A 27,473-nucleotide genomic window follows, 5' to 3' on the forward strand; every position below is an offset into this window, starting at 1 on the left:
GTGGGGGCACAGAAGTCAGAAGCATAAATGCCCCAGAAGATAGGAGTAAAGACTGAAAGTAGAAAGATCAGTTACATGTTTATAAAAGAAACAACTAGGATTCTGCACTTTCACCTCTTTCCCATCTAGAAAATTGACTATGCCTACCACTTCCATCAAGAACTACAGGTATACTCTCTACAAAATTGTCCCTTTGGGCTTCTACATCTGAGGACATAGGCACAGCACAACCACCTTGGGTTGTACAACAGGAGAGCTACAATAGGAGGAAGAAGCACTCCAGGACAATATTTTCAAGAAATAATATCTTCCTTGATGCGCTTGATTCTACTGAGAGAGATTTCACATTGTGTTTGAGAGTTTGGAAAGAATTAGGAAGAGGTATGTATTAGGCTGAAACATAGGAAATTCACAATGTTCAACTGATTTGGACTTACAAAAAAAAAAAAAAACCACAACAATTTCAAGCAACAACCTAAGGCAAATATTAACAGAACAAAGGGAAACAAAGAGTTGTGCAGGAATAGAAATCTAATCACAATAAATTATTCAGCTTGATTATCAATATTTAAATAGTCAAAATAATGTAAACACTAAACATTGACCTACCCCAAAATTGGATAATACAGAGAGAGAGAGAGAGAGAGAGAGAGCAAATAAAGGACTGAAAGGTATATGTTGGAAGGGAAGGAAAAACTGGTATAATATTGTGAAATCTTCAACATCAATTGACAGAAGTCAATAGAAAATGTCTAAAATTGGTATAGTAAAGAAAAGTTATATAAGTCTATTGAGAAATGTAGAGGCAAGTGCCAGCAAAACAGCCAAACGTGGTAAAAAACAGTTGCTTCTGGGAAGTAGGACTTTGTAAATAGAAGCAGCACAAAAGACTTCTACTTTTATTATAAGCCATGTAGTAATTTGAGTTTTGTAATATTTACACACACTGTATTGAGAAAAATATGGGGGGGGGAATGCAATAAAGAAAGGAAGAGAGCAAACAAGGAACTGAGGGAAATATTCTCTGGAATATTCTCTGGAAAAATGTTGATTCAAGTCCTCGGCTCATTTTTTCATTAGATTCTTTGGGTTTTTTTTTTTGTGTTGAGCTATATAAGTTCTTTATATATTTTGGATATTAATCCCTTATCAGATATATAATTTGCAAATACCTTCTCCCATTCAGTAGGTTGCCTTTTTGCCCTGCAGAAGCTTTTTATTTTGGTATTGGCCCAATAGTGTTTTTGCTATTGTTTCCCTTGCCTGAGAAAACATACCTAGAATATGTTGCTAAGCCAAGAGATTACTACTTCTGTTTTCTTCTAGGGGTCTTATGATTTCAGGCCTCACATTTAGGTTTTTAATCCATTTTGAGTTTATTTTCATGTATAGTATATGAAAGTTGTTCAGTTTCATTCTTTTGTATGTAGCTGTCCAGTTTTTCCAGAACCCTTTATCGAAGAGACTGTCTTTTCCCCATTGTATATTCTTGCCTCCTTTGTTATAGATTAATTGACCTTATAGGTGTGGATTTATTTCTGGACTGTCTGTTCTGTTCCATTGATATATGTGCCTGTTTTTAATGCCAAACCCTACTGTTTTGTTTACTGCAACTTTGTAGTGTATCTTGAAATCTGGGATTGTGTTACCTGAAACTTTGTTCTTCTTTCTCAAGATTGCTTTGACTGTTTGGGGTCTTTTGTGGTTCCATGCACATTTATAAAAAGCTCTTTAAATCAGTCAAAAGTCGGGGCGCCTGGGTGGCGCAGTCAGTTAAGCGTCCGACTTCAGCCAGGTCACGATCTCATGGTCCGTGAGTTCGAGCCCCGCTTCAGGCTCTGGGCTGATGGCTCGGAGCCTGGAGCCTGTTTCCGATTCTGTGTCTCCCTCTCTCTCTGCCCCTCCCCCGTTCATGCTCTGTCTCTCTCTGTCCCAAAAATAAATAAAAAACGTTGAAAAAAAAAAAATCAGTCAAAAGTCTAACAACCCAATTTCAAATGAACAAGGGACATGAAAAAGCAGCTCACAGAAACAAAATGTCCACAAGTATTTGAAAACATGCTCAATTATAATAGAATAAATTCATTTTAAAACAACAGAATACATTTTTAGAAACCTATCTGATTGACAAAGATTTCTAAAAAATTACTTGTTAATACACAGGGTTGCCAAGAATGTGATGAAACAGAACCCTCATACGCTGGGACCACCTATTAAAAACATTTTCTGTAATGTGTAGAAAAACATATGCACAAGATGGATCAGAATTGCAGTTTGTAATTACAAATGACAGGAAACAACCCAAATGACCTTCCAGTCAGGACTGGCTAAATTAATTATGGTACTTGTAAGGAGTTGGATACTATACAGCAGTCAAAAAGAATAAGAAAGCTCTCTGTGTATTAATATGAAAATTTACTAAGGGAAGCAAAAAGAAAAATATGGATCAAAGTTTGTCGGATTCTCCTTTTTGGATAAAAAGGCAAGAAGTGGGAAATGTCTTTGTATCTGATTTTATATATGGAAAGAAACTCTGGAAAGGTACACAAGAAATTAATAAAAATGGTTTCTTGCTTAGCAATAGCAGCAGCAGGAACTGAACCAAACTTTTCACTGTATATTTTTTCATGCTTGAATTTCAAGCCAGGTGAACATGTTAGAGATAAATAAGAACAAAGTAGATCATATGTGCTGATTTGGAAATATTTCTTAGATATATTAAATGGAAATGTCAGATATTCCTTACATCTGATGGAAGGAAATTTCAGTGGGAAACGGTTTCCATCTAGTGAGATTACCAAAGGCAGTCCAGGGATTCTTGGAGGAGGGGCAGGGATAGCCCCCTTGAGAAGAGGTAGTCTAGAGTAACTGCTGCCAGTGCCCTACCTCCTCCTAACTATCGGTTAGAGGGTGGGAAAGGGTGAGGAGACCCAAGGATTGCGAATCAACCCCATCTTAGGCCTGAGCCATTTGATCCCTGTGGTCCTAGAAGGGATGAAGATTTATGACCTCTTGTTCTCCTGGCCTGCCTTCTGGGTGCAAAAGTGGGGAAGGGGCACAATTTGCATAAAAACTAAAGCAAGGCCCAGTACTGCCTGATAGCTGAAGGAACTACCAGGTCTCCTTCCTCCTGAGGACTCTGGTGAAGACAAATCTAATGGCTCATACCTGATTAGCACCAATCATTTACTCAGGGCCCCGATGAGGGCTCTGGGCTTGGGGTTCCACATCTCACAGCATGGGGAACAGACTTGCCTGGCCCCAGCAGCCTCATAGGAGTGTCCACTTGGAAAACATTGAATCTGACTCAAACACACAGCTGAGGTTGGCAACCTATCAGGCCGGTGAAGGGCACCACGATCAGGTACTCCTCACCTACATTGCCCCAAAGAGAACGACATGCCCCTAGTGGCTGCCTTGAGGTCACTGTGGGCATGCGGGCAGCCATGCAATGACCATTACTAATACCTGTTCCTGAGGCCTGGCTCTCCCAAGTCCAGAGGGCAGCACTCGTGGAATGCAGGGCACTGAAGGGACCATAAAAGACTGATGCTTTCTGTGGTCCAACACCTTTGGCCACCCTCAGCTCTCTTTTTATACCTGGGCTTCATGGGAATTCTGTTTTTGCTTGTTTGTTTTGTAGCTCTCCCATGTTTAGTGCATAAAATGTGCTACATTAATGCTTCTTGCACTTTGGCAGGTATCAGAATCACCTGGGGAGCTAATAAGGCATGCCCAGGATCATTAAAGTAGCATAAGGCCTACCTTCTGTATTTTCACCAACTACATCGGGGTAATTCTGATAGGGCCAAAGTTGGAGAAGCACTGCACTAAGCTATTTTCAAACATTACACAATTTAATTCTCAACACCGCCTTAATAAGTATATATTATTTTCTTCAACTAGAAAACAAGGCCTTACCGGTCAGATAAAAGAGTGTCTGGGTTCAAATCCACAATCTTCTTACTAGCTGTGTGACCCTTGGAAGGTACATAACCTCTCTGAACCTCATCTTCATCAACCTCATAGTGGGACTTCAGTGACATTCTCTCTCTTGAAGGGCAGCTGAGAGAGTTAAATGAAACAAGCCAGGACAAGTGCTTGGCACACTCAATAAAAGATTATGATTGCTATTCTAATCATGGGTTAAACCACTTATTGGAAACAAAACACTGTATAATAAGAGGTTTTGAATGGGCACACCTTCATTGATTTTAACACATCAAATGGCATTTGACAAACGGTGCAAAAGAATATGGACCAATATCTAATTGATTAAATCACCAATGTTTTCATTTAATTTGAAGTTCTTAAAAAGAAAGATTGCTGGTAGTTTATAGCATCATTCATAGTCAAAATCCTTCTGTCTTTCCTTCACAGAGAATGCAGAAAATTGGGGCTTCTGCCTGAGAAATACCCTCCCCATTTACACTCAAGACCAGCAGTTTTCACTCTACAAATATTTGTTTATTCCACATCTACAATGTGCAAGTCACCGGGAATATGGCAGTAAGCAAAATAGAGAGACAGTAAATAATCCCCTAATCTCAGGGAGAAAGAGATAGTAAATAAACAGATGTTCCCTAATCTGAGAAAAGCCAGAAATTCCTTAGTTCTGGTGGCAGAAAATTTCAGCAGGGAGCAGTTTCCATCTGTCAGGATTGCCAAGGGCATTCCAAGAATCCTTGGAAGAAAGGCAGGGACAGCTCCCTTGGGAAGAGGTGGTCAGGAGTGACTCACCCTTGCTAGTTCCCCACATCCTCTCAACTGCTGGTAAAAGTGTAGGGCAAGGTGGGAAGGAAGAGGGGGTTGCAAGTGGGCTCCTCCCTGAGCTAAAGCAATTTGATCCCTGTGGCCCTGGGAAGAATGAGTGTTTGTGATCTCCTGTTCTCCTGGCCTACCTTCTGGGCACAAAAGTGGAGAAGGGGAACAATTTACATAAAAACTAAAGCAAGACACAGCTCTGTGTAGTGGCTGAAGGAACTCGAGGTCCCCTCCTTCTCGGGGTCTCTGGTGAAGACAAATCTGGTCTTGTCTAGTTCCTATAACAAACACAGGCCAGACAGACAAGTTGCAAGGGCATTCAACAAAGGGAGGAGAAGGAGTGGGCCCTGAGGAGAAGCTGAGTAAGCATTCAGCTGATGCCTTTTCCCTGGTAGGACCTGCTTTCTTGCCTCAGGAGGAAAGAGGGTGCAGCTGGGCAGGCCTGGGCTCTAAAGGCTGCCTTGCTTAACTGGAGCCAGTGAAGAGCCCAGATGCTGGCAGCCAGATGCTCCTGAGAACTGCAGGTAAATGCCTGGAAATCTGCTGTGCTTGCTCTTAGCTGACTGATTTATCTTAGACCCGAGCTTCTTGAGAGATCCACATCTTCACTTTCTCGTGTGCTCTCCAGAAAAGTTCTTGCAATTTAGAAAGACTGGGTTACAGCTGATAAGTTCTCGCAGGCTTAAGACTCACCTAAGGGATTCTACAGAGAGGTTAATAAATTCCAAAGTGGAGATGCCCAAGCAACAGAGAAAATGAAACATCCGTGTGTGTGATTTGTTAGTATGAATGGAGAGTTAAGGGGTCCTAGGGTAGAACTTTTGAAATTGGGGTTCTGCCAATTTTAAGTTAGTTGGTCCTCCTGGAATGGAAGGTGTAGGCAATAATACTGGCTGAATTGTTGAGTGGCAATTGCTTTCCTTCATCCACTGTCTCTTACTTTCTTCCCCCAGTATCCCCACTACCCCCAGTATCCCCACTACCACCACACCATCCTTTACAAACACAGATCTGAGAACAAAGAGCATGGTGAAGCTATATTTTGTTGAGGATTTATCACAAGCCAAATCCTTCCTAGGAGCTTGATCTCCACCCCCATACCATAGTTACCACCTCAGAATAAATGCATGCTGGGTGCCAGGACGCTGCTAAGACCTTTATGTGTATCACTTCCTTTAATTGCTACAATGACCCTGAGACACATGATTCTGACACTCAAAAAAGGTAAGTGTCTTGGTATCCCACTGCTAGGAAGGGGTGAAACCTGGATTCAAAACTTGGTGTGGCCAACCCCAAAACTTTTTAAAAGATTTTATTTTTCCTCTCCACTGTTTTCCTCTTCCATTTCTATTACTCTCTAGCAATGTTCGTTGTTTTTTAAAATACAATTTATTGACAAACTGGTTTCCATACAACACCCAGTGCTCATCCCAACGAGTGCACTCCTCAATACCCATCACCCACTTTCCCCTCTCCCCCACATCCCATCAACCCTCAGTTTGTTCTCAGAATCCAAGAGTCTCTTATCTTTTTCCTCCCTCCTTCTCTGTAACTTTTTATTTTTCCTTTCCCCTCCCCCATGGTCTTTAAATCATAGTCCTATACCAGCAGCATCAGCACCATCTGGGAACTTCATAGAAATGTAACTTCCTGGGCCCTACCCCAGATCCAGTAAATCAGAAATTCCAGGGCTAGTGCCCAGCAATCTGTGTGCGTGTGTGTATGTGTGTGTTTCCACACTGATATCTTTTATTCTTTTTTCAATGAAAGTATAATGAACATACAGTGTTACATTAGTTTCATGTGTTTAACATGTTGTGTTCAACAATTGAATACATTACAAAGTGCTCACCATGATAAGTGTAGTTACCATCTGTGACCATATACTGTTATTACAAAATTATTGACTATTTCCCTATGCTGTGGTCTTCAGCTCCTTCACTTACTTATTTTATAACTGGAAGTTTATACCTCTTAATACCCTGTATCTATTTCACCCATCTACCCTTCAGCCACCTCCCCTCTGGCAACCATCAGTTTGTTCTCTGTATTTAAGAGTCTGTTTTTTTTGTTTGTTTGTTCCTTTGCTTTGTTTTTTTAGATTCTAGATATAAATGATATGATGTTTGTCTTTGTCTGACTTATTTCATTTAACATAATACCCTCTAAGTCCATTCATGTCTCAGATGGCAAGTTCTTATTCTTTTTTATTGCTGAGTAATACTTCAGTGTGTGTGTGTGATATATATATATATATTTTTTTTTTTCTTTATTTGCTTATCTATCAGTAGATACTTGGGCTGCTTCTGTATCTTGGTTGTTGTAAACAGTACTGAAGTAAACACAGGGGTGCATATATATTTTCAAGTTAGTGTTTTCATTTTGAGAGGAAGATAAATAACCAGTAGTAGAATTAATGGATCATATGGTATTTTTAGTTTTAGTTTTTTGAGGAACCTCTAGTTTTCTCTAGTGCTCGTACCAATTGACATTCCCACCAATAGTGCATGAGGGTTCCTTTTTCTCCACATCCTCACCTACACTTTTATTTCTTGCCCTTTTAATACTAGCCATTCTGACTGATGTGAGGTGATATCTCACTGTGATTTTGATTTGCATTTCCCTGATGATTAGAGATGTTGAGCATTTCTTTAGGTGTCTGTGGGTACATGTGTCTGTTCAAGATATTAATACCCCTGTTTTCTTCTAGGAGTTTTATGGCTTCAGGTCTCACATTTAGGTGTTAATCCATTTTGAGTTTTTGGTTTTTTTTTTGTATAGTGTAAGAAAGTTGTCCAGTTTCATTCTTTTGCATTGTACATCTTCTATGGAAAAGCGTCTATTTGAGTCCTCTGCCCATTTTCAATTGGATTATTTGGGGGGTTTTTGATGTTGATTTATATAAGTTCTCTATATATTTTGGATATTAATCCCTTAATCAGGTATATAATTTGTAAATATCTTCTCCCATTTAGTGGGTTGACTTTTCACTTTGTTGATGGTTTCCTTGACTGTGCAGAAGCTTTTTATTTTGGTATAGTCCCGATAGTTGATTTTTGCTTTTGTTTCCTTTGCCTGAGGAAACATACCTAGAAAATGTAGCTAAGGCCAGTGTCTGAGATATTAATACCCCTGTTTTCTTCTAGGAGTTTTATGGCTTCAGGTCTCACATTTAGGTCTTTAATCCATTTTGAGTTTATTTTTTTGTATGGTATAAGGAAGTTGTCCAGTTTCATTCTTTAGCATGTAGCTGTCCAGTTTTCCCAGTACCCTTTATTGAAGAGACTGTCTTTTCCCCATTGTGTATTCTTGCTCCCTGGGTTATAGATTATTTGATCAGATAGGCATAGGCTTATTTCTGGACTGTCTATTCTTTTCCACTGAGCTATATGTCTGTTTTTGTGCCAATACCATACGGTTTTAATTACCGAAGTTTGTAGTATATATTGAAATCTGGGATTGTGTTACTTCCACCTTTGTTTTTCTTTCTCAAGATTACTTTGGTTATTTGGAGTCTTTTGTGGTTCCATAAAAATTTTAGTATTATTTGTTCTAGTGTTGCAAAAAATGTTCTTGGTATTTTGATAGGGATTGCATTGAACCTGTAGATTGCTTTAGGTAGTGTGGACATTATAGCATTATTAATTCTTCCAGTCATGAGCATGTTATAGTTTTCCATTTTTTATGTGTTGTCTTTCGGTTCTTTCATCAGTGTCTTATAGTTTTCAGAGTATGGGTCTTTCACCTCCTTTGTTAAATGTATTTTATTTTTTTTGGTGCAGCTGTAAATAGGATTGTTTTCTTAATTTCTATTTCTATGGTTTTGTTATGAGTGTATAGAAATGCAACCGATTCCTGTATGTTAACTTTGTATTCTGCAACTTTACTGAATTCATCTATCAGTTCTAATAGTTTTTGGTGGAGTCTTTAGGGTTTTCCATATGTAGTATCATGTCATCTACAAATAGTGACATTTTTACTTCTTCTCTACCAATTTATATGCCTTTTATTTCTTTGTGTTGTCTAATTGATGTGGCTAGGACTTCTAGTACTATGTTGAATAAAAGTAGTGACAGTGGACATCCTTGTCTTGCTCCTCATCTTGGAGGAAAGGCTTTCAGTTTTTCACCATTGAGTATGATGTTAGCTGTGGATTTTTTATATGTTGACTTTATTATGTTGAAGTATGTTCTCTCTAAACCCACTTTGTTGAGACTTTTTATCATAAATAGATGTTGTATTTTGTCAAATGTTTTTTCTGCATCCATTGAAGTGGTCGTATTTTTTTTTATAGTTCCTCTTGTTAAAATGATACGTAGATACTGATTTGTAGATACTGAACCACCTTTGCATCCCTAGAATAAGTCTCATTTGATCATGGTGAATGATTTTCCTAATGTATTGTTGGATTTGGTTTGCTAATATTTTGTTGAGATTTTGTGCATCTATGTCCATAAGAGATATTGACCTATAGTTTTCTTTATAGTAATATCTTTGGTTTTGGCATCAGGTAATGCTGGCCTTGTAGAAATTTGAAAGTTTTCCTTTCTTTTCTATTTTTTAGAATAGCTTGAGAAGAATAGGTATTCTTTTTAAATGCTTTGTTAGAATTCAACTGTGAAGCCATCTGGTCTTAGACTTTTGTTTATTGGGAGTTTTTCCTTTATTATTGATTCAATTTCATTGCTAGCAATCTGTTCAAAGATTGTACATTTCTAGGACTGTATCCATTCATTCCAGGTTGTCCAATTTGTTGACATATAATTTTTCATACTCTTCTTTTATAATTGTTTGTATTTCTGTGGTGTTAGTTGCTATTTCTCCTCCTTCTGTTCTGATTTTATTTGACTCCTTTCTTTTTTCTCGATGAGTCTGGAAAAGGTTTATCAATTATGTTTATCGTTTCAAAGAACCAGCTCTTGATTTCATTGATCTTTTCACTTGCTTTTTTCAGTATTTCATTTATTTTTGTTCTCATCTTTATGATTTCCTTCCTTCTATTAGCTTTGGAGTTTATTTCTTATTTTTCTAATTCCTTTAGGTTGTTTGACATTTTTCCTGGTTTTTGAGGTAGACCTGTATTGCTATATGCTTTTCTCTTAGAAATGTTATTGCTGTTTCCCAAAGATTTGGAACTATTGTGTTTTCATTTTCATGTCTCCATGAATTTTTTTAGTTTCCTTTTTCACTCATTGGTTGTTTGAGAACATATTTTTTAGCCTCCATGTGTTTGTGTTTTTTTATTATAAGTTTTTTCTAGTTTTATACCATTGGGGTCAGAAAAGATGCTTGATATGATTTCAATATTCTTAAGCTTATTAGGACCTCTTTTGTTGCCTAACATATGATCTATCCTGGAGAATGTTCCATGAGAACTTGAAAATAATTTGTATTCTGATGTTTTTTGATGGAATGTTCTGAATATATCTGTTAGGTCAAGCTGGTCTGATGTGTCATTTGAAGCCACTATTTCCTTGTTGATTTGCTGTCCAGATGATCTATCCATTGATGTAAATGGAATGTCAAAGTTCTCTACTATTATTGTATTACTGTCAATCTCTTCCTTTATGTCTGTTAATATTTGCTTTATATATTTAGATCCTCCAGTGTTGTGTGCATAGCTATTTACAATTGTTATATCCTATTGTTGGATTGATTCCTTTTCATTATGTCATGCCCTTCTTTTCCTCTTCTACAGTCTTTGCTTTAAAGTCTACTTGGTCTGCAGGAAGAAACGATAGTGGCTGAACCCAGAAAAGTGGTGGTGTCCCCTATGGACAATGGGTTCCTCAGCCTGGACTCGCCCACTTATGTCTTGTACATGAAGAGAGCAGAATGGGTAGATATAGGGGTGCCTGGGTGGCTCAGTTGGTTAAGTGTCCGACTTCGGCTCAAGTCATGATCTCATGATTTGTGAGTTCAAGCCCCACGTCGGGCTCTGTGCTGACAGCTTGGAGCCTGGAGGCTGCTTCAGATTCTGTGTCTCCTTCTCTCTCTGCTCTTCCCCCACCCACATTCTGTCTCTCTCTCTCTAAAATAAATAAACATTAAAAAAAAAGATTGGGCAAATATAGATCTAGTGCCACAGAATTATGGCCCCAATATAGTGGTCTAGATCATTTGTAACAAATAATTTAGAAATGTTTATGATTATTTTGGGCTTGTTCTGCGATATGATGAAAGAAGTGAATGAGCTTTTAAACTAATCAGAGGTGTTATTGAGTCAAATGCAGCCAATTATACAGTGTGGCATTTTTGGAGAGTTCTCTCTCTTTTTTTTTTTTTTTTAATATATGAAATTTATTGTCAAATTGGTTTCCATACAACACCCAGTGCTCATCCCAAAAGGTGCCCTCCTCAATATCCATCACCCACCCTTCCCTCCCTCCCACCCCCCATCAACCCTCAGTTTGTTCTCAGTTTTTAACAGTCTCTTATGCTTTGGCTCTCTCCCACTCTAACCTCTTTTTTTTTTTTTTTTCTTCCCCTCCCCCATGGGTTTCTGTTAAGTTTCTCAGGATCCACATAAGAGTGAAACCATATGTTATCTGTCTTTCTCTGTATGGCTTATTTCACTTAGCATCACACTCTCCAGTTCCATCCACGTTGCTACAAAAGTCCATATTTCATTCTTTCTCACTGCCACGTAGTATTCCATTGTGTATATAAACCACAATTTCTTTATCCATTCATCAGTTGATGGACAGTTAGGCTCTTTCCATAATTTGGCTATTGTTGAAAGTACTGCTATAAATATTGGGGTACATGTGCTCCTATGAATCAGCTATCCTATATCCTTTGGATAAATTCCTAGTAGAGCTATTGCTGAGTCGTAGGATAGTTCTATTTTTAATTTTCTGAGGAACCTCTACACTGTTTTCCAGAGTGGCTGCACCAGTTTGCATTCCCACCAACAGTGCAAGAGGATTCTCATCTCTCCACATCCTTGCCAGCATCTGTTGTTTCCCGAGTTGTTCATTTTAGCCACTCTGACCAGTGTGAGGTGGTATCTCAGTGTGGTTTTGATTTGTATTTCTCTGATGATGAGTGATGTAGAGCATCTTTTCATGTGTCTGTTGGCCATCTGAATGTCTTCTTTGAAAAAGTGTCTATTCCTGTCTTCTGCCCATTTCTTCACTGGATTATTTGTTTTTTCAGTGTTGCGTTTGGTAAGTTCTTTATAGATTTTGGATACTAGCCCTTTATCCAATATGCCATTTGAAAATATCTTCTCCCATTCCGTCAGTTGCCTTTTAGTTTTATTGATTGTTTCCTTTGCAGTGCAGAAGCCTTTTATTTTGATGAGGTCTCAATAGTTCATTTTTGCTTTAAATTCCCTTGCTTTTGGAGATGTGTCAAGCAAGAAATTGCTGCAGCTGAAGTCAAAGAGATTGTTGCCTGATTTCTCCTCTAGAGTTTTGATGGTTTCCTGTCTGATATTTAGGTCTGTCATCCATTTTGAGTTCATTTTTGTGTATAGTGTAAGAAAGTGGTCTAGGTTCATTCTTCTGCATGTCGCTGTCCAGTTCTCCCAGGACCGTTTGCTAAAAAGACTGTCTTTTTTCCATTGGATACTCTTTCCTGCTTTGTCAAAGATTACTTGGCCATATATGTGTGGGTCCAATTCTGGGTTCTCTATTCTATTCCATTTGTCTGTGTCTGTTTTTGTACCTTCTCTTTCTGCTTTTAAAATTCTCTGCTTATTACTATTTTTTGTCATTTTTACTTTTCAAAATTATTGTGTGTCTGGTGCAGACCTCCTTGGGTTCATCTTGTTAGTGCCTGTCTCTGCTTCCGGGCCCAAGATGCCTGTTTCCTTCCCCCATATTATGGAAGGTTTCACTGATTATTTCTTCAAATAAGTTTTCTGCCCCTTTCTGTTTCTCACTTCCTTCTGGGATGGCTCTAATGTGAATGTTATTACATTTGATGATATTGCTGCGTCCCTTAATCTATTCTCATTCTTTATTATTATTTTTTCCTGTTCACCTTGGTTACTTTTTATTATCCTGTCTTCCAGATCACTGACCCATTCCTTTGTGTCCTCTAATCATCTGTTGTTTCCACTGTATTTTTAAAATTTCAGTTATTGAATTCTTCAGCTCTGATTTGTTATTTTTTATATTTTCTCTTTGTTGAAGTTCTTATTGTGCTCATCTACTTTTCTGTTAAATCTAGTGCATATCCTTATGACTATTACTTTGAATTCTTTATTAGGAATATTGCTTAAGGTGTTTCATTTAGTTCTTTTACTGTGACTTTGTCTGATTTTTTCATTTGGGAGATATTCCTCTGTCAACTCATTTTGTCGCTCTGTGTTTGTTTCTATGTATTAGGTAGGTCAGCTACATCTCCTGGTCTTGAAAGTTGTGGCCTTGTGAAGTAGGGGTCTTGTGGTGCCATATAGTGCAATCCCCTCTGGTCACCAGAACCAGGCACTTCAGGAGTATCCCCTGCATGGGCTGCATGCATCCTCCTCTTGAGACTAAACTGTAATTGCCTTCAGCCCAACTGGCTTCAATGACCTGCTTTGCCTGCTATGGGCATACTGGGCAGGGTTTGGTCCCTGTTGAGAGTCCTGTCTGAGGTCACTGAGGTCTTGTTGGTGGGTGGGGCTGGCAGTCAGATTAGCTGTTTGCACTTAGCCTCTCTGCCACAGCTGCAGGCATACAAAGGGCAGGGCTTGCTCTCTGGACAGTCAGGTAAGAGGCCCATCTGCTACAACTGCAATGCTGGTGCATAGAATTATCTTCCTCCCTCCCCAGGGCAGGAGTCACTTTGGATTGGAGTGGCACCAGTCCTGGCCACGGTTGCCTACAGAGTCTCAAAGGACAGGAGCTGTTTTGGAGGCATACCTGAAGAAGCTAGCAGGTTGGGCATGGTGGGCTCTGCAGGGAAACACAGGGGCAGGGCTCACAGGCTAGCAGGGTAGATGGAGAGTATTAGCTCTAGCTCCCACAAACATCAGGCCATCTAGACTGGAGGAGAAGAAGAGAAATTTTTTTCTTCCTGGAGAGGTCTCCTAAAAATCCCTGCCTCACCAGCACACATTTTAAGATTAGTCAATAAATCTCCTTCATGTCTAACACAGGTAATTTTCAAACTGCTTTATTTGTGCTGTGTCTTGAGCTGAGTTGTTTATTATGCTGGCTTTTTAATGGCAGGGACTTAGTTTCCTATCACCCTCCAATTCTCCCAGAGTTAAGTACACTGATTTTTAAAGTTCTTGGAGTTAACCCCCAGTGATTTTTAAAGATCCTCAAGTTAAGCCCTGCTGGATTTCAAAGCCAGATGTTACAGGGACTCATCTTCCCAATGCAGGTACCCAGGGCCAGGGGTGCCTGGTATGGGGTCTGACCCTCTCACTTCTCTATGTCTGTGATGTCCTTCCCACTTGTAGTTAGTCTCACTGGGGGAGCTAGGTTCCCAATTACTTCTCTACCTTTCCTACCCCTTTCAACATGACTTTCTACCTAAGATTAAGTGGAAAGTCTATTCTGCCAGAGTTCAGGTCATTTTCACAGTTAGTTGCATAGATGTAGCTGTTATCTCTGTGTGCCCATGGGATGAGATTACAAATAAATCTGACCCTTGGTAGGGCTTGAGAACCACTTCCTTAGAGGTTTCTCCTAAGTTTTTCAGATAATATTTTTTTAAGTTTATTTATTTATTTTGAAAGAGACAGAGACAGCATGAGTGGGCTAGGAGCGTGAGAGAGACAGAGAGAGAATCTCAAGCAGGCTCCACACTGCCAGTGCAAAGTCTGACACAGGGCTCACAAATTATGAGTTCATGACCTGTGCTGAAACCAAGAGTTGGACGCTTAACTGACTGAGCCACCCAGGTGTCCCCAGGTAATATTTTTTAATGTTTATTTATTTATTTTGAAGGAGAGAGTGCACAAGCATGGGGAGGGGCAGAGAGAGAGGGAGAGAGAGAATCCCAAGCAGGCTCCCTGCTATCAGTGCAGAGCCCAACACAGGCCTTGATCTTACGGTTTGCGAGAACTGTGGGATTATAACCTGAGCCGAAACCAAGAGTCAGTTGCTTAACCAACAGAGCCACCCAGGCACCCCTCAGATAATATTTAAACTTATATTTCTTAAAACCATCTAGCCAATCAATAATTATAGTCTCCTTAGCACACACATCAATCAGCTAATTTCCCATGTGGGTATAATATGGGATTTTAGTTTGAGATGCTACTAAATCTTTTTTGCAAAAATAATCATGAATGAATGCATGAATGAAAATGTTTTTTATAGTTTTTTTAAAGTTTATTTGTTTATTATGATACAGAGAGAGAGCATGTAAGCAGGAGGAGGGGCAGAGAAAGAAGGAGAGAGAATCCCAAACAGGCTCCACCTTATCAGCCACAGAGCCCAAGGCATGGCTCAAACCCACAAACCCTGAGATCATGAGCTGAGCCGAAATCAAGAGTCAGATGCTTAACCAACTCAGCCACCCAGGCGCCCATGAGTAAAAATGGTTTTATTCATTAAAAAAAATTTTTTTAATGTTTGTTTATTTTTGTGAGAGACAGAGACAGAGAGATAGAGACAGAGAGTGGAGGGGTGGGGGCAGAGAGAGAAGGAGACACAGAATCTGAAGGAGGCTCCAGGCTCTGAGCTGTCAGCACAGAACCCGACGCGGAGCTTGAACTCAGAGACCACGAGATCATGAACTGAGCCGAAGTCAGGCACTCAACCAACTGAGCCACCCAGGCACCCCTGTTTTATTCATTTTTAAATTAAAGTTTAATTTATATACGATAGAAAGGAACAGATACAAATTGCAGAGTTTTAGTTTTAGCAATTGTCATACAGCCACCATATGAATTATAGACATTTCCATCTTACCTCTCCAAGAAATTTCCCTTGTGTCCTTTCCTATCCCCACCTTCTCTTCTTGTACTCACCAAATCACTGATCTATTTTCTATCACTGTAGATTAGATCCTTTTTCTGGAGTTTCTTATGAGTGAAACTATGCAGTATATGACCATTTGTGTCAAGTTTCTTTCCCTCAGCATAATACCTATGAGATTCATTCACATCATTAAGTGTATCAGGAGATTTTTCCTTTTTACTGTTGAGTAGGATTCTATTGTGTGAATATACCACAATTTGTTTATCCATTAATTTGTCAATGAATGTTTGGGTTGATTCCAGTTTGGGGCTATAATGTCTGAAATAATTTTAGTTTTAAAACCCTCATATTTTAATGAAGTTGACTGCATTTAGAATTCTTAGTCAAAAATATTTCCCCTTATCACTGCAAGATACTGTTCTATTGTTGTCTTCCATCAAAGTTGTTGAGAAGTCTGATATCAAGATGATTATTGTATTGTTTATTTATAGGTAATCTATATGGTTGTTTTGTTTTCTCAGGAAGATTTTAGAATTTAATTTTTATTTTGATGCTCTAAGTTTCCACCAGTGTATTCTATGTTACAAACATTCTGGGAATTTCCTCAACTCTATCATCCAGTTTACTAATTCTCTCTCCAGCTGTGTTTAATCAGCTATTTAACCCACCTATTACCTTTCACATTTTAATGACTTCATTTTTTAATTTCTATAACTACTCTCTGGTTATTTTTCAATATATTTTTAAATGTCTTTTTATCCATTTTCATGTTTTTAAGTGCTTTTAATTTTTTTCTCATTATAAAATACTTATTTTATAGTTTGTAACTGGCCATTTGTATTACCTGAGGTCTTAGAAGTCTAATTTGACTGTATATTTCTGCTAATGTGTGCTTTTTTGGTGGATTTTCATATGTGTTTAACAATTTTGGATGAGCTCACATTTGGCTGACTTTATCACAGGGAATTCTGGTTGGACTGGTTTGAAGATATATCCCTCCAGACAGTTTTTACATTAAATTCTTGAAGCTTATAAGTTTTGCAAGCTCCAGGACTCCATTTATTTAATACATTGGCTAGCAGGAAGCATAAGCTCAAACCCTAAACCAGAGGCAAAGCAGGGTAGAACTTCTTTTTAACTCACATAGATCCCAGGCTAAATAGACACACTTTCTTACTGTCTCTGGGAATATTTTGACTATTTCACATTCTCAGTGGTAGAGTAGTCTGTTCAGTGTTTTGGTTTCATGCAAACATTTTAGTTTCAACTTCCCACCTGATACAGGGTGAATGCCTCCACCCACCCATTAAAATTAAAATCTCTGGCTTATTGAAATTAGAAACCTCATTTTTGCCCCCAACTCTCTCCAATACCAGGTCAGCTTTTAATTATTTTCTTTCAAAGGAGGCCTATAGGAGACTCAGTTGGAGGTAGGAGGGGTCACGTAGAGGTCCTTGAATCTTAACCTTTAGGGGAATACCTACTGTTCCAACCTAGAAGTCTAAGTGATCAGCTTATAGAAGCTTCTGCCTGGACACCAAATAATGAAGTCTGGTGCTACTTATCTATCTGCTTCTTCTGCCTTCACTCATTTTCTGTTTGTAGTGAAGTTGTCCTTTACTCTTCCCTTTGCCCTACATTGGTTTTTTGATAGCAGCTGAGCCATTTTTTTACTGTGTGTCTTCCTGACTCTAGTATATTTACTAAAAATAAATAAATAAATGTGCTGTTTTACATCCCCCAAACCACAAGCAAACAGAATATAAGCAGAATTTGCTTATATTTCATAGCATATAAATACATATATTAGAGATCCATAGTGCCATAATCAAAATTGGCCTCACTTTTGGGGACTCATGGTTTATCCATCTCAGCCCACATCTCTGTTTTTCACAGTATAGCAGCTCCTGTTCAGGCCTCATCTCTCAGAACTATACATCAGAACAGTAAACCGACCCATTTTCTCACCCCTGGGGACAGCCGATCTGGGAAATAGCCCAAACTAAGAGTCCTTGTCCAAATGCCAGCTATGCCCCCTATTTTGGTCAAGGTGATCTTCAGCTTGCTCCTGATGGCTTAAAGCAGAGTCCCACTGCCCCTCTGCCTTCCATCTGGCCTCCCTCCTTGTCTGGCTTGCTTTTAGTAGATTGGGCACTGCCCAGTGTGGGGTGGGCACTGAATATTTGTTTTCCTCAAATGCCAGACAGTGTTTAGTTTGGGTCCAAGAGCTCTCTTGGGCTTCCAAAAATGGGCTTCTCTGGACCCCTGCATATGGTACAGGTCACTGGGGCACCCATGTGGCCACATTGGACTTTGAGCGTGGGTTGCTCATAGTCCTGCTGAACTTTGCAAAGGAAAGGAAAGGTTTTTTTGGTTGTGCTTACGATCTTTGAACCTGTTATCTCAAAGCCATAAACCTAGTCACTAGGCTATAAAAGTAGCTCATTTCAACATGTTCTCCCTGCAGCCTACTCCTTGACATTCAACATTCACCCACACTGAACCAGAAACTATCACCATGACAAGGGACCAGAATGGAACCTGGGAGATGGAGAGTAATGACAACTTTGAAGGCTACATGAAAGCCCTAGGTAAGGGAGAGGACAGGGATGGAAGGGGGGGTCACTTTGGGAGAACTTTAGTCTGGCCCTCCAGACAGTGCCGTTATGGAGTTCAACAGATCTGTATGTAAGCCTTGCTCCTTGTTTGCTAGCTGTGTAATAATAGGTATGTCATAGAAATTCTGAAACTCAGATTCCTCATCTGTAAATTGGGAATAATAATAAATGAGATTATGTGTCTGGAATGTCCTCAACATAATACCTGGCACACAGAAAAGATACATGAATGTGGGGTACACATACACACATACATGCACACATGGAGTAAAATCAAACTTGACAAGATAAATACAGTAGCTCTCCCGCTTTGGATCACCATCTATTAGATAGCCAGTTAGACCTGATATTATCCATGAATGACCCTGCATTGCTCTTGTGGCAGGCTTGTGGTGGGGAAGCAGACAAGGAGTGGCTAAATTTGTTATTCTAGAGAATATGAGACCCACAGAAGGCTAGGAGTGGCTTTTGGCATACAGGTCAAACAACTCACTGCTTGCCTGGCTTTTGAACTGGACTCCAGGCCAAAAGCTTGATCAATGTGTGTCCTGAGTTGACTCTCTTGTGGGATCTCTCGTGGGCTGACAGAAATCATATAACACCTGAAGGAGGAGCTCACTATGTGGGGCAGCTGCCATGGGCCAGGCGCTGGGCAGGGAGCTTTGGCTGCCTGTGCTTATTTCAGGCAACAGCCTGCAACAGCCTCCTCATCACCTTTTCCATCTTTAGAACTTTCCACATAAGGAGCTCCAGGTTGGAATTTCCCCGCTGCTAAGGCTGCACGTGGGGTCAGAGGTCCAATAATCTGGATATGAAGATGGGAAGTCTCACCAAGAATGGGAATTGTGGAATTTTCTGTGCAATTAACTTCTAGTTTGATGAACATTTCTTTTTTTTGACATTTATTTATTTTTGAGAGAGAGAGACAGAGCACAAGCACAGGGAAGGGCAGAGAGGGAGGGAGACACAGAATCTGAAGCAGCTCCAGGCTCTGAGCTGTTAGCACAGAGCCCAATGTGGGGCTCGAACTCACAGACTGTAAGATCATGACCTGAGCTGAAGTTGGACACTTAATCGATTGATACTCCATTGAGGAACATTTCTACTCTGTCAGTGAACAAGGAGAGCTGACATATTGTGTGATGTATAGAGATTGGAACTTTCTTCATGTACTTTAGACATGTTTCCAATACAGCATAGCTTTCTTTTCCCTCTTGGCTGTCAGAATTTTACCTCAAATACTTGGGGAAGGAGGAGGGAGGCACAAATCTTCCTTCCAGAGCTCCAAACCTGTTGCACTGAGGTTAGTGTCCTGAATAGACAATAGAAATGGAAGACTGAGGGGCGCCTAGGTGGCTCAGTTGTTTAAGTGTCCAACTCTTGGTTTCAGTTCAGGTCATGACCTCACAGTTAGTGAGTTTGAGGCACATCAGGCTCTGTGCTGACAGTATAGACCCTGCTTGGGATTCTCTCCCTCTCTCTCTGCTCCTCCCCATCTCACTCTTTCTCAAAATAAATAAATAAACCTAAAAAATTGTTTTAAATTAAAAAAAAAGAAATGGAAGACTGATTCTACACATGGGCAGATGGTCTGGAGCTTAGCTCAGAAGTGTAATTCTGAACAAGATCATGCAGGTGAGGAAACCAAACCAGAGGGGCCAGCCCACATAAGGTTTGTTCTCTGACTTTGACCAATTTTTTAACCTTCCAGAACTAGTTTCCTCATCTGCCAGGTAGGAATAATAGTACTATCCATGGGCTGTTTGGCAGTTTCAAGCTCTCAGCCTGTGCTGAACAAGCCAGACTCAGGGAATATAATCAGAAAGCAATTTTGTGTCCTTTGCTGTGTTTTCTTAAATAATAAAGTCCTATGTTACTTCAGGTATAAAACTGAGTCTCAGTTCAGTTTTCAGTTGTGCAGACTGGTCCCTGATGCCCCCTCTCTAGGCCTCAGGTGAGAAGTAAACACCACTATTACCATCCCCTGGAAGCAACTGAGTGAGGCTGCTCCCACAATTTAATCTGCTACAGGCAACCCAGCAGACCTGTACAATTCCCTCACACCTACCCTGCGGAACAGGGGTTGCTTTCCCAACATTGACAAGTCAGGAAACTTGCCCTTTTGAGCATTCAAACCCTTGGCATTTGGGAAGAACATATGTGGAGATCTCTGCAAATCCCCCGATATGGAAATATCACTAAGTATAACTCTATTTCCTACTAAAGAACCATCATTTTCTTAGATTCTAATCCCTCACACCAAGGAGGTGGCTTTCTCTGGGGGACTGGTGGCTGGCTCAGTAGGGAAAGAGAGATTCCTGTTGAGAAGTGGGTCTGGGTGACAAACTGGCTTTGTCACTAGCCAGCGACTCACTCTACACATCAGCCTTCCCACATGACTCAGCTGCCAGCTTCAGCAGCATCACATGTCACAATAACCTTTGGTTTTATCCCAAATCATCAAAGTTACTAAGTGTTCAGAGACTGAGTGCCAAGGGTCAATGGTACCTCCTCTCCTGCCTTCTTAGGCGCCTGGTGTTTCTTGAGGTCTTAGACTTTCTTGACAGCAAGGAAAGCAGCTGCTAAACTCTTGCACCCTAAGGGGTTTGTAGCTTTCTGAGGTCCCCCTGCAGCCTGGATCAGGGGATCAGGGAATGGGGGGAGTGGTCTTTAATTTAGAGGAGAGCCTGAGGAAGGCTTATCTAAAAATGAAGTTCCAGCATTGTGAGAGAATGCTGGCGGAGAGTCTGTTAACTACCAAGGAGTGAGGCTAGTAGTGTCCAGACATGGGGAATCACTTGACTTTTCTACCACAGTTCAAACATTAGCCATGGAAGCCAGAGACTGTGCCATCTAAGGCAGAACCAAACCCAGTGTCTGCTCTCAAGGAGCTCAAACTTATGTAATCAGCCGAGTTATAGCCGTGCACAAACGGTGTTCCTGTTTTCTGCTGCAGTGTGACAAATCACCCCCAAATATAGTGGCTTGAAACAACTACAGTAATTTTATTATTGTCTCTCATGGTTCTGGGGGCTGACCAAGTTTACCTGCTAGGTTCTTACTAGGGGGCTTTCATTCCGTTGCATGTGGGCAATAACTGAAGCTGGAGCCATCTCAAAGGCTTCCCCACTTCTGTGCCTGGCAGTAGGTACTGGCTGGCAGCTGAGGCTTCAGCTGGGCTGTCAATATCTACACGTGGTGTTCCCATGTGGCCTGGGTCTCCTCACAGCATGCTTGCTGTATCCAAAGAGAGAGGAAGTGAAAGCTGAATGGCCTCTTATGATCCAGGCTCAGAAATCATAGAGCATCACTTCCATTGTATTCTATTGGTTGAAGTAGTCATGAGCCCACCTACCTCCAAGGGAAGAGTACATAGACCCGTCTCTCAGTGGGAGGAATGTTAAAGCCACATGGCAAGAATAGCTTGTAGGTTGAGAGGTACTGTTGCAGCCATTAAAAAAAATGTAATCTATCATCCATGAGACAGTAGGTGATTCCATCCCTTGAGCCCACAGCAAGATGTGTGTGTGGGTGGTGAGTGGAGCTACTGGACAATGTCACTGAAGGCTTCCTAAGTCCTGGGTGGGGTTTTGAAGGGAGGAGAGAATGGCTCCACACAGAAATGTAGTCAGGCATTGTTCTGCGGGTATGTGCAAAGGGCAGGCCAGTAAGAATGTGGTGTGGGCAGAGGGAACAGAAAAAGTTGTATTGCTAGAGGGTGAGGTGCAAGGAGGGGATTGAACAGAGTCAGAAAGGTAACAGGTCAGATCTTGAATGGGGTGTGCCACCACATGTGGACTTCATCCTACAAGGAGAAGAATTGTCTGCAGAAGAGAGAGAAAGCACCCATGCTCACCCCGACAACCAGGGGTGAATAGATCTGCAGAACTGTCAGAGAACTGAAGAGGTTGTTGCAATGGCCTTGGGAAGATGGCCAGAGCAGTGCCAAGAAGGTAGACAGGGGGATGTCCAGAGTGGGAAATAGACTAGATTTGGTTACTGGGTGGTGACAGGGCAGGGAAGGAGCCTGGAAAATGAAACACCTTAATGTAACTCAGTGAACCATCATGTAAATCAGCAAAGATGTGGACATATAATGGAAGGTTTGTATCCTAAAACTGCTCAGTTAATGTTCAATTTAGACATCTAGGAAATATTTAGTTCACCAATTGTAAATATTGGGGAAAATCTAGTTCTCCTCTTTACTTGGGAAAGAAGGTGGGGCCAATCTCCTATGAAGACCATCTTTTCGTTTAAATTAATATGCACAGATTTAAAAGAGCAGAGACTACTGCAAAAAGTCCTAGTGTGTCTCTGGAAAATTCTATCAGAAAGGGGGTAAGCTTAAAGGCTGAAGTCGAGCAGCCCTCACCTGAATTGTCTCTGCCAGGAAAGGTTTCCTGAATACCCACAATGTTCCAAATCCTGTCCTAACAGTTTAAGAGCCACAGTCTACCATCAGAGATGAGCACGTGCCATGATGAGCATCATTCTAGAAATTTATATACATTATTTCATGTAATTTATTCAGTTGCAACAAATGCATTGAGCACCTATGACATGCCAAGAAATGTCCTATGCACTGGTAACATGGTGGTAAATGAGGTGACAAATCTCTCTCACCTGAGGAGTGTACACACTAGTGGCCGTGAGAGAAAATAAATAAAGTAGGTAAGTGCTTTCAAGAAAACAAAAAGGACTTGTTGGGTGAACAGTGATGGGTGGTCAGAGAAGGCTGTTTGAGGAGCTGACAGGTGAGCCAAGGCTCGAATGCCGAGAAGCAGCATCCCGGGTACAGGAGACAGCAGGTGCAGAGGTTCTGGGTGTGTTCAAGAAACACAAAGGTTGATGTGTTGGGAAGTGGCAAACAAAGAGAAGTTTAGACATTGTGGTGGAGGACAATCTACTTTATTTATATTCTTTAAGGATCACTGTGGCTACAGTGTAGAGAATGAATCACTGGAAGGCAAGACTAGAAGTAGGGAGGCCCATCCTAGGAGGCCACTGTGTTGTTCAGGCAAGAAGTAATGGTGGCTTGGGCTAGTAGTGCCCAGGGGTCTGGAGAAGAGAGAACAGGTTCAACATACAGTTTGGAGATAAAGCCAACAGGGCTTTTAGGGGAATGTGAAACCAGAGGATATGGGGGAAATGAAGATGGCCCCAGGCTTAGGGATGAACAATTGGGAAGATGCTGATCCCATAGGCTGAAATAGAGAAGACATGGGGGAGGCGTGAGTTTGGTAAGGGGTACTGGGCAGGGCAGAATGCACTGAGGGTTCTGTTTTGCATATTTTGATTTCACATGCCTGTTACACATCCAGCTGGAGTATTAAAATTGGCATATTGACGCAAGATCTAGAGCTCAGGCTATAGTCAGGGATCAAGATGGAAGGAATGTTTTCCATTTCATGGAATGAGGAATCCGAAGCCCAGGGAAGTGAAAGGACCTCCCCAGGATCATCTGTGGTTGGGAAATGATGTTGCTCAGACAAGAGCCCAGTCTGCCTGCTTCCATCTCTCAAGCTCTTTCCATGGCACTATTCTAGGTACAAGTACTAAGCATGTGGGTAGCAGAGGAGGAACTCACTGGTAGTCAGAACGCTCAGAAACACTGGGTTACTCAGAGTCCCTGGGTAGAAATTAATTAACAAGTGAGGGAGAGGCAAAGGGAGAGGGAGAGGGAGAGAGAGAAAGAAAAAAATGTCTGATGACCCAAGGAGTTAATTTCACAAAATTTGGATTTCTGCTGGTGGTCCTAAGTCAAAGAAGTTATACACCTTGCCAAAGCCTTTACTTGAAGCAAAGACTGGTTGGACTTTTAAACAGAGAGAGTGCTGGGGGTAGAAAAGCCCCAATGAAGATAAGCTCAGCCTCTTCCTAGCATCTTCCCCCAGGAGAGCGAGAGCCCCTTCTCCTCTAGGTTGTAATGGCAGCACCTCCACCCTGCCCCCAACCCAGTAGTGAGTACTAGATTATGGGTGGGGAGGTAAACTCGTGCAGGGGGAGCAGGGAGGCATCCCAAGGTCTCCAGCCTGCCTCTGCTGGCTACAAAAGGTTTTAAACATATTTGGAGATGCCCATGAGAGAAAGGAAGAGGCAGACAGGGGGGCAGCTCACTTTCTCTCTAAATGTGTTATCTGGAGGACGAAATGGTATGAAGATGCGGAGAAGACTGCTCTTGCACCCTTCTCCCCACAGTTGCCTGAGAGGGCTGATGATCTGAGAATGAAGTCCAGGTTTGAAGCCCATCGAAGCTGCCCTTGAAATGGGTCTCAGATTTCATATGATGAATATGTGTGCATCTCTCTCTTTAATTTACAAAGAGTGCCTGCCCTTTTAGCCTGCAACTTTAGCTTTTTGCGCAAGCATATTACAAAGCATTTTAATGGTGAGTAGTATACTCATATTTCAACTTTATGGCTTGCATTGTTCAAAATGCAGTTATGGAAAGTATGCTTTAATAAAGTCACTTCAGTGTTGTTTTCTTCTGCAGGAGCTACAAGCCACATATATTATTCAGAAATAGCTTGCCTTTGGACCTTTTCCTCTGAGATAGAAATTCATTTCACCTGGCTATAAATCAGGCTCGAAGATACCTTTAATCTAGAAAAGCAGATAAAACATACTTGATAACCCTGATGTTAAAATACCATATCAGGAAAATAATTTTCTCTGCAAAGTACAAAGAGGAAGTGTTTTTATAATCTCTGTGTGTGCGTGTATATTCTACAGCTGCAGTTGAACCTTTCCTTTTGATTAGAAATATCACGAATCTACCAACAGAACACTTGGTTCCTTTCCCTGGGGTGGAGCAGAGGTGACATGATTAACTGGCCTGTGCAAATGCTAAAGGGTGGCCAAGAGGCCGAGCCATTTTTCAATCTAGAGAAGAAGCAATGCTTGATTCCATTTGCATAGAGCCCCTGATAAGATTCCCCTAGCACTGGTCAGAAAGATTGACGGGGGGTGGTGTTTCCAGGACAAACCAGTTCTGTCAGCAATAGGCATTTTTAGCTGTGATCTACCTTTCTAGGCAACCAGGGACAAGCAATAATTTTTGTTAGGGAAGCCTTAGTTGTGAACGATAAACGGACTGTATTTGTAGGCAAGCTGTCAGGAGCTCTGTCCCAGCTGGGTCACTCTGAACCCACCACGTAAATTCTCTGTGCCTTGATTTCCACATCCTCTCTGAGGAACACTGCTGTTCTAAATTTCTCAGTATTCCCAATTCTTCCTTAGTCCTTTTGCCCAGAGCCTTCCCCTTTGTTTCCCCTGGTTAATACCTGGTCTGTGGTTTTCTTTCTCATCTCCTAACTACGGCTCCAGCACCAGGGTTTAGAACAGCATGGACCTCAGGAACAAGAGCTAAAGTTGTTTCTATCCACTGGCCAAACTACACAGTGAGGAAACTGGCCCATGTAGACAAATGTTTGGCCAAGCTGGCTAGAATTCCCATGTGACAAGCCAGGCCTATGCTAGTGAGAGAGTAGATAAGCCACCATTCTGACTGTTCCTTCAGAGTCCAGAGCCCTTGGGCCATGGAGCGGAGATGCAGAAACATGAACCAAATATTTCTCCCTGGACTGAATGCTGATCTGGCCACTGTTTCACCTAAACAGGAAAGGTTGAGGGGTAGAGGCCAATGCATCTATTACTGCTCATTACTACTCTGTAAAGCATTTTACCATCATTTTAACAGAAACCTTACATAAATAACCCTACGAGATGAGCATTCTTTCCCCATTTTACTGTGAGAAAACTTAGGCTCAGAAAGGCGAAGTGACTTCATTGAGGTCACATAGCTGGGAAATCTGGACCAGGATTTATACCTGGATTTGACCCTCACTCTTTTATACCAGTAGTTCTGAACTTTAGCAGGCACAGAATCACTTGGAAGTCTTGTAAAAACAAGCAGGGCCCAACCACCAGGTCTAGTGCAAGCCCTAGAATTTACATTTGTAAGAGGTTCCCAGGTGCTGTGAAGCTGCTGGCCCAGGGACCTCACTGTGAGAACCACTGTCCCAAACTAGGGTGCCTATTAACCAATCCAGAAGTGTTTCTGGTGCACCTACTCTGTGTCCAATCCTGGGGACACAGAGCAAGCAGACAGCATTGTCCTTATCCTCATAGAGGTAAGACTTCAGAGGAAAGAACCATCACCCCCATGAAAAAGTCAGAGGAAACTATCAGGTAGTGCCTCCTGGGGGTAAAGCTCTGTGGCCTGAAGAGCAGATGAGGAAGGAGGCAGGAAAGAGCAGAACAGCAGTAGAGAAGGCAAGGCTGGGGCTGGGTCTTAGGAGATTTGGAGAGCTGGGAGGAGAGGGGCAGAGATTTAGGGGGCGAACGCACAGGGCGTATCTAGAAAAATGCTAAGGACTCTGAGCACACCAGCCTCTGAGATCAAGGGGCTTCATAATGATGATTACAATGATGGCAACAGCTACCATTTACCGGGCCATTACCACAAGGCACCAGCCACTGGGCAGAACTCTTCACAAACACCATCGAAGTTAATCCTCAAAGCAACCTGATGCAGTTAATAATAACTCCACTTCTGGCCACTACTCTCTGCTGCTTCTAGATCTGGACCCGAGGGTCCAGCAATGGCACTGAAGCTGGACACACAGGTGTCACCTGACTCACTAGACTGTTTCTGGGATAGAAGGAGAGAAGCAGGAGTTGGAGTGTGACATGTTAGCCCTCTGCCTACCACAACCATGTGTTTATACTGACCAGATATGGAAGATTCTTCAGTGGCTTTTAGCAATATTAGGGAAAGATTAATTTGTAAGACAGAAATACTTGAACACTTGGTCCTGTTTAGTCTTTTCTCAATAGGCCAGCAGTTGCCTTGAAGGGTGAAAATTAAACAGGAAATAGCTCCATAATTGCAGGGCCCAGGTGACTGAGATAATGCCTCAGATTGGGGGTTGTTAGCGCTTTCTGTATTATGTTCTGCGGAGCACCAGACCGGCTGGGTGAGATGTCCCACCACAGCACAGGGCTATGACCACATAAGACTGGGAAAGTCTGCATCCTATCTCCCCACCGTTGGAGTTGCAAAGTATCTCTCATAGAATGAAGACTCTGTGAAGTTCTTCAGGGTAGAAACCAGCTTCTCTTGCTTTTACTTCCTCATTTCCCGAACTTAGTAGCTCACGGGCCACATTTTTTTGACGACCAAATGACCTATGAAGCAAACACAGTGGGATGCCCCGGGATC

General features: G+C 41.4%; 1 protein-coding gene across 2 annotated transcripts in view; it reads left to right on the plus strand.

Moving 5' to 3' along the window:
• The window catches only part of RBP2 (retinol binding protein 2), a 63,442-nt gene that overhangs the window by 22,257 nt on the left and 13,712 nt on the right, over positions 1 to 27,473 (plus strand). The window contains exons 2-3 of one of the 2 annotated variants that reach the window (XM_042955145.1): positions 5,160 to 5,288; positions 18,100 to 18,223. In XM_042955145.1, coding sequence (XP_042811079.1) covers positions 18,151 to 18,223 — 73 coding nt within the window. In that variant the 5' untranslated portion in view covers positions 5,160 to 5,288; positions 18,100 to 18,150. The remainder of the gene's footprint in view (positions 1 to 5,159; positions 5,289 to 18,099; positions 18,224 to 27,473) is intronic. The other variant, XM_042955144.1, reaches the window with a different exon arrangement.

Source organism: Panthera leo, chromosome C2, assembly GCF_018350215.1.
Source record: "Panthera leo isolate Ple1 chromosome C2, P.leo_Ple1_pat1.1, whole genome shotgun sequence".
Lineage (NCBI taxonomy): Eukaryota > Metazoa > Chordata > Mammalia > Carnivora > Felidae > Panthera > Panthera leo.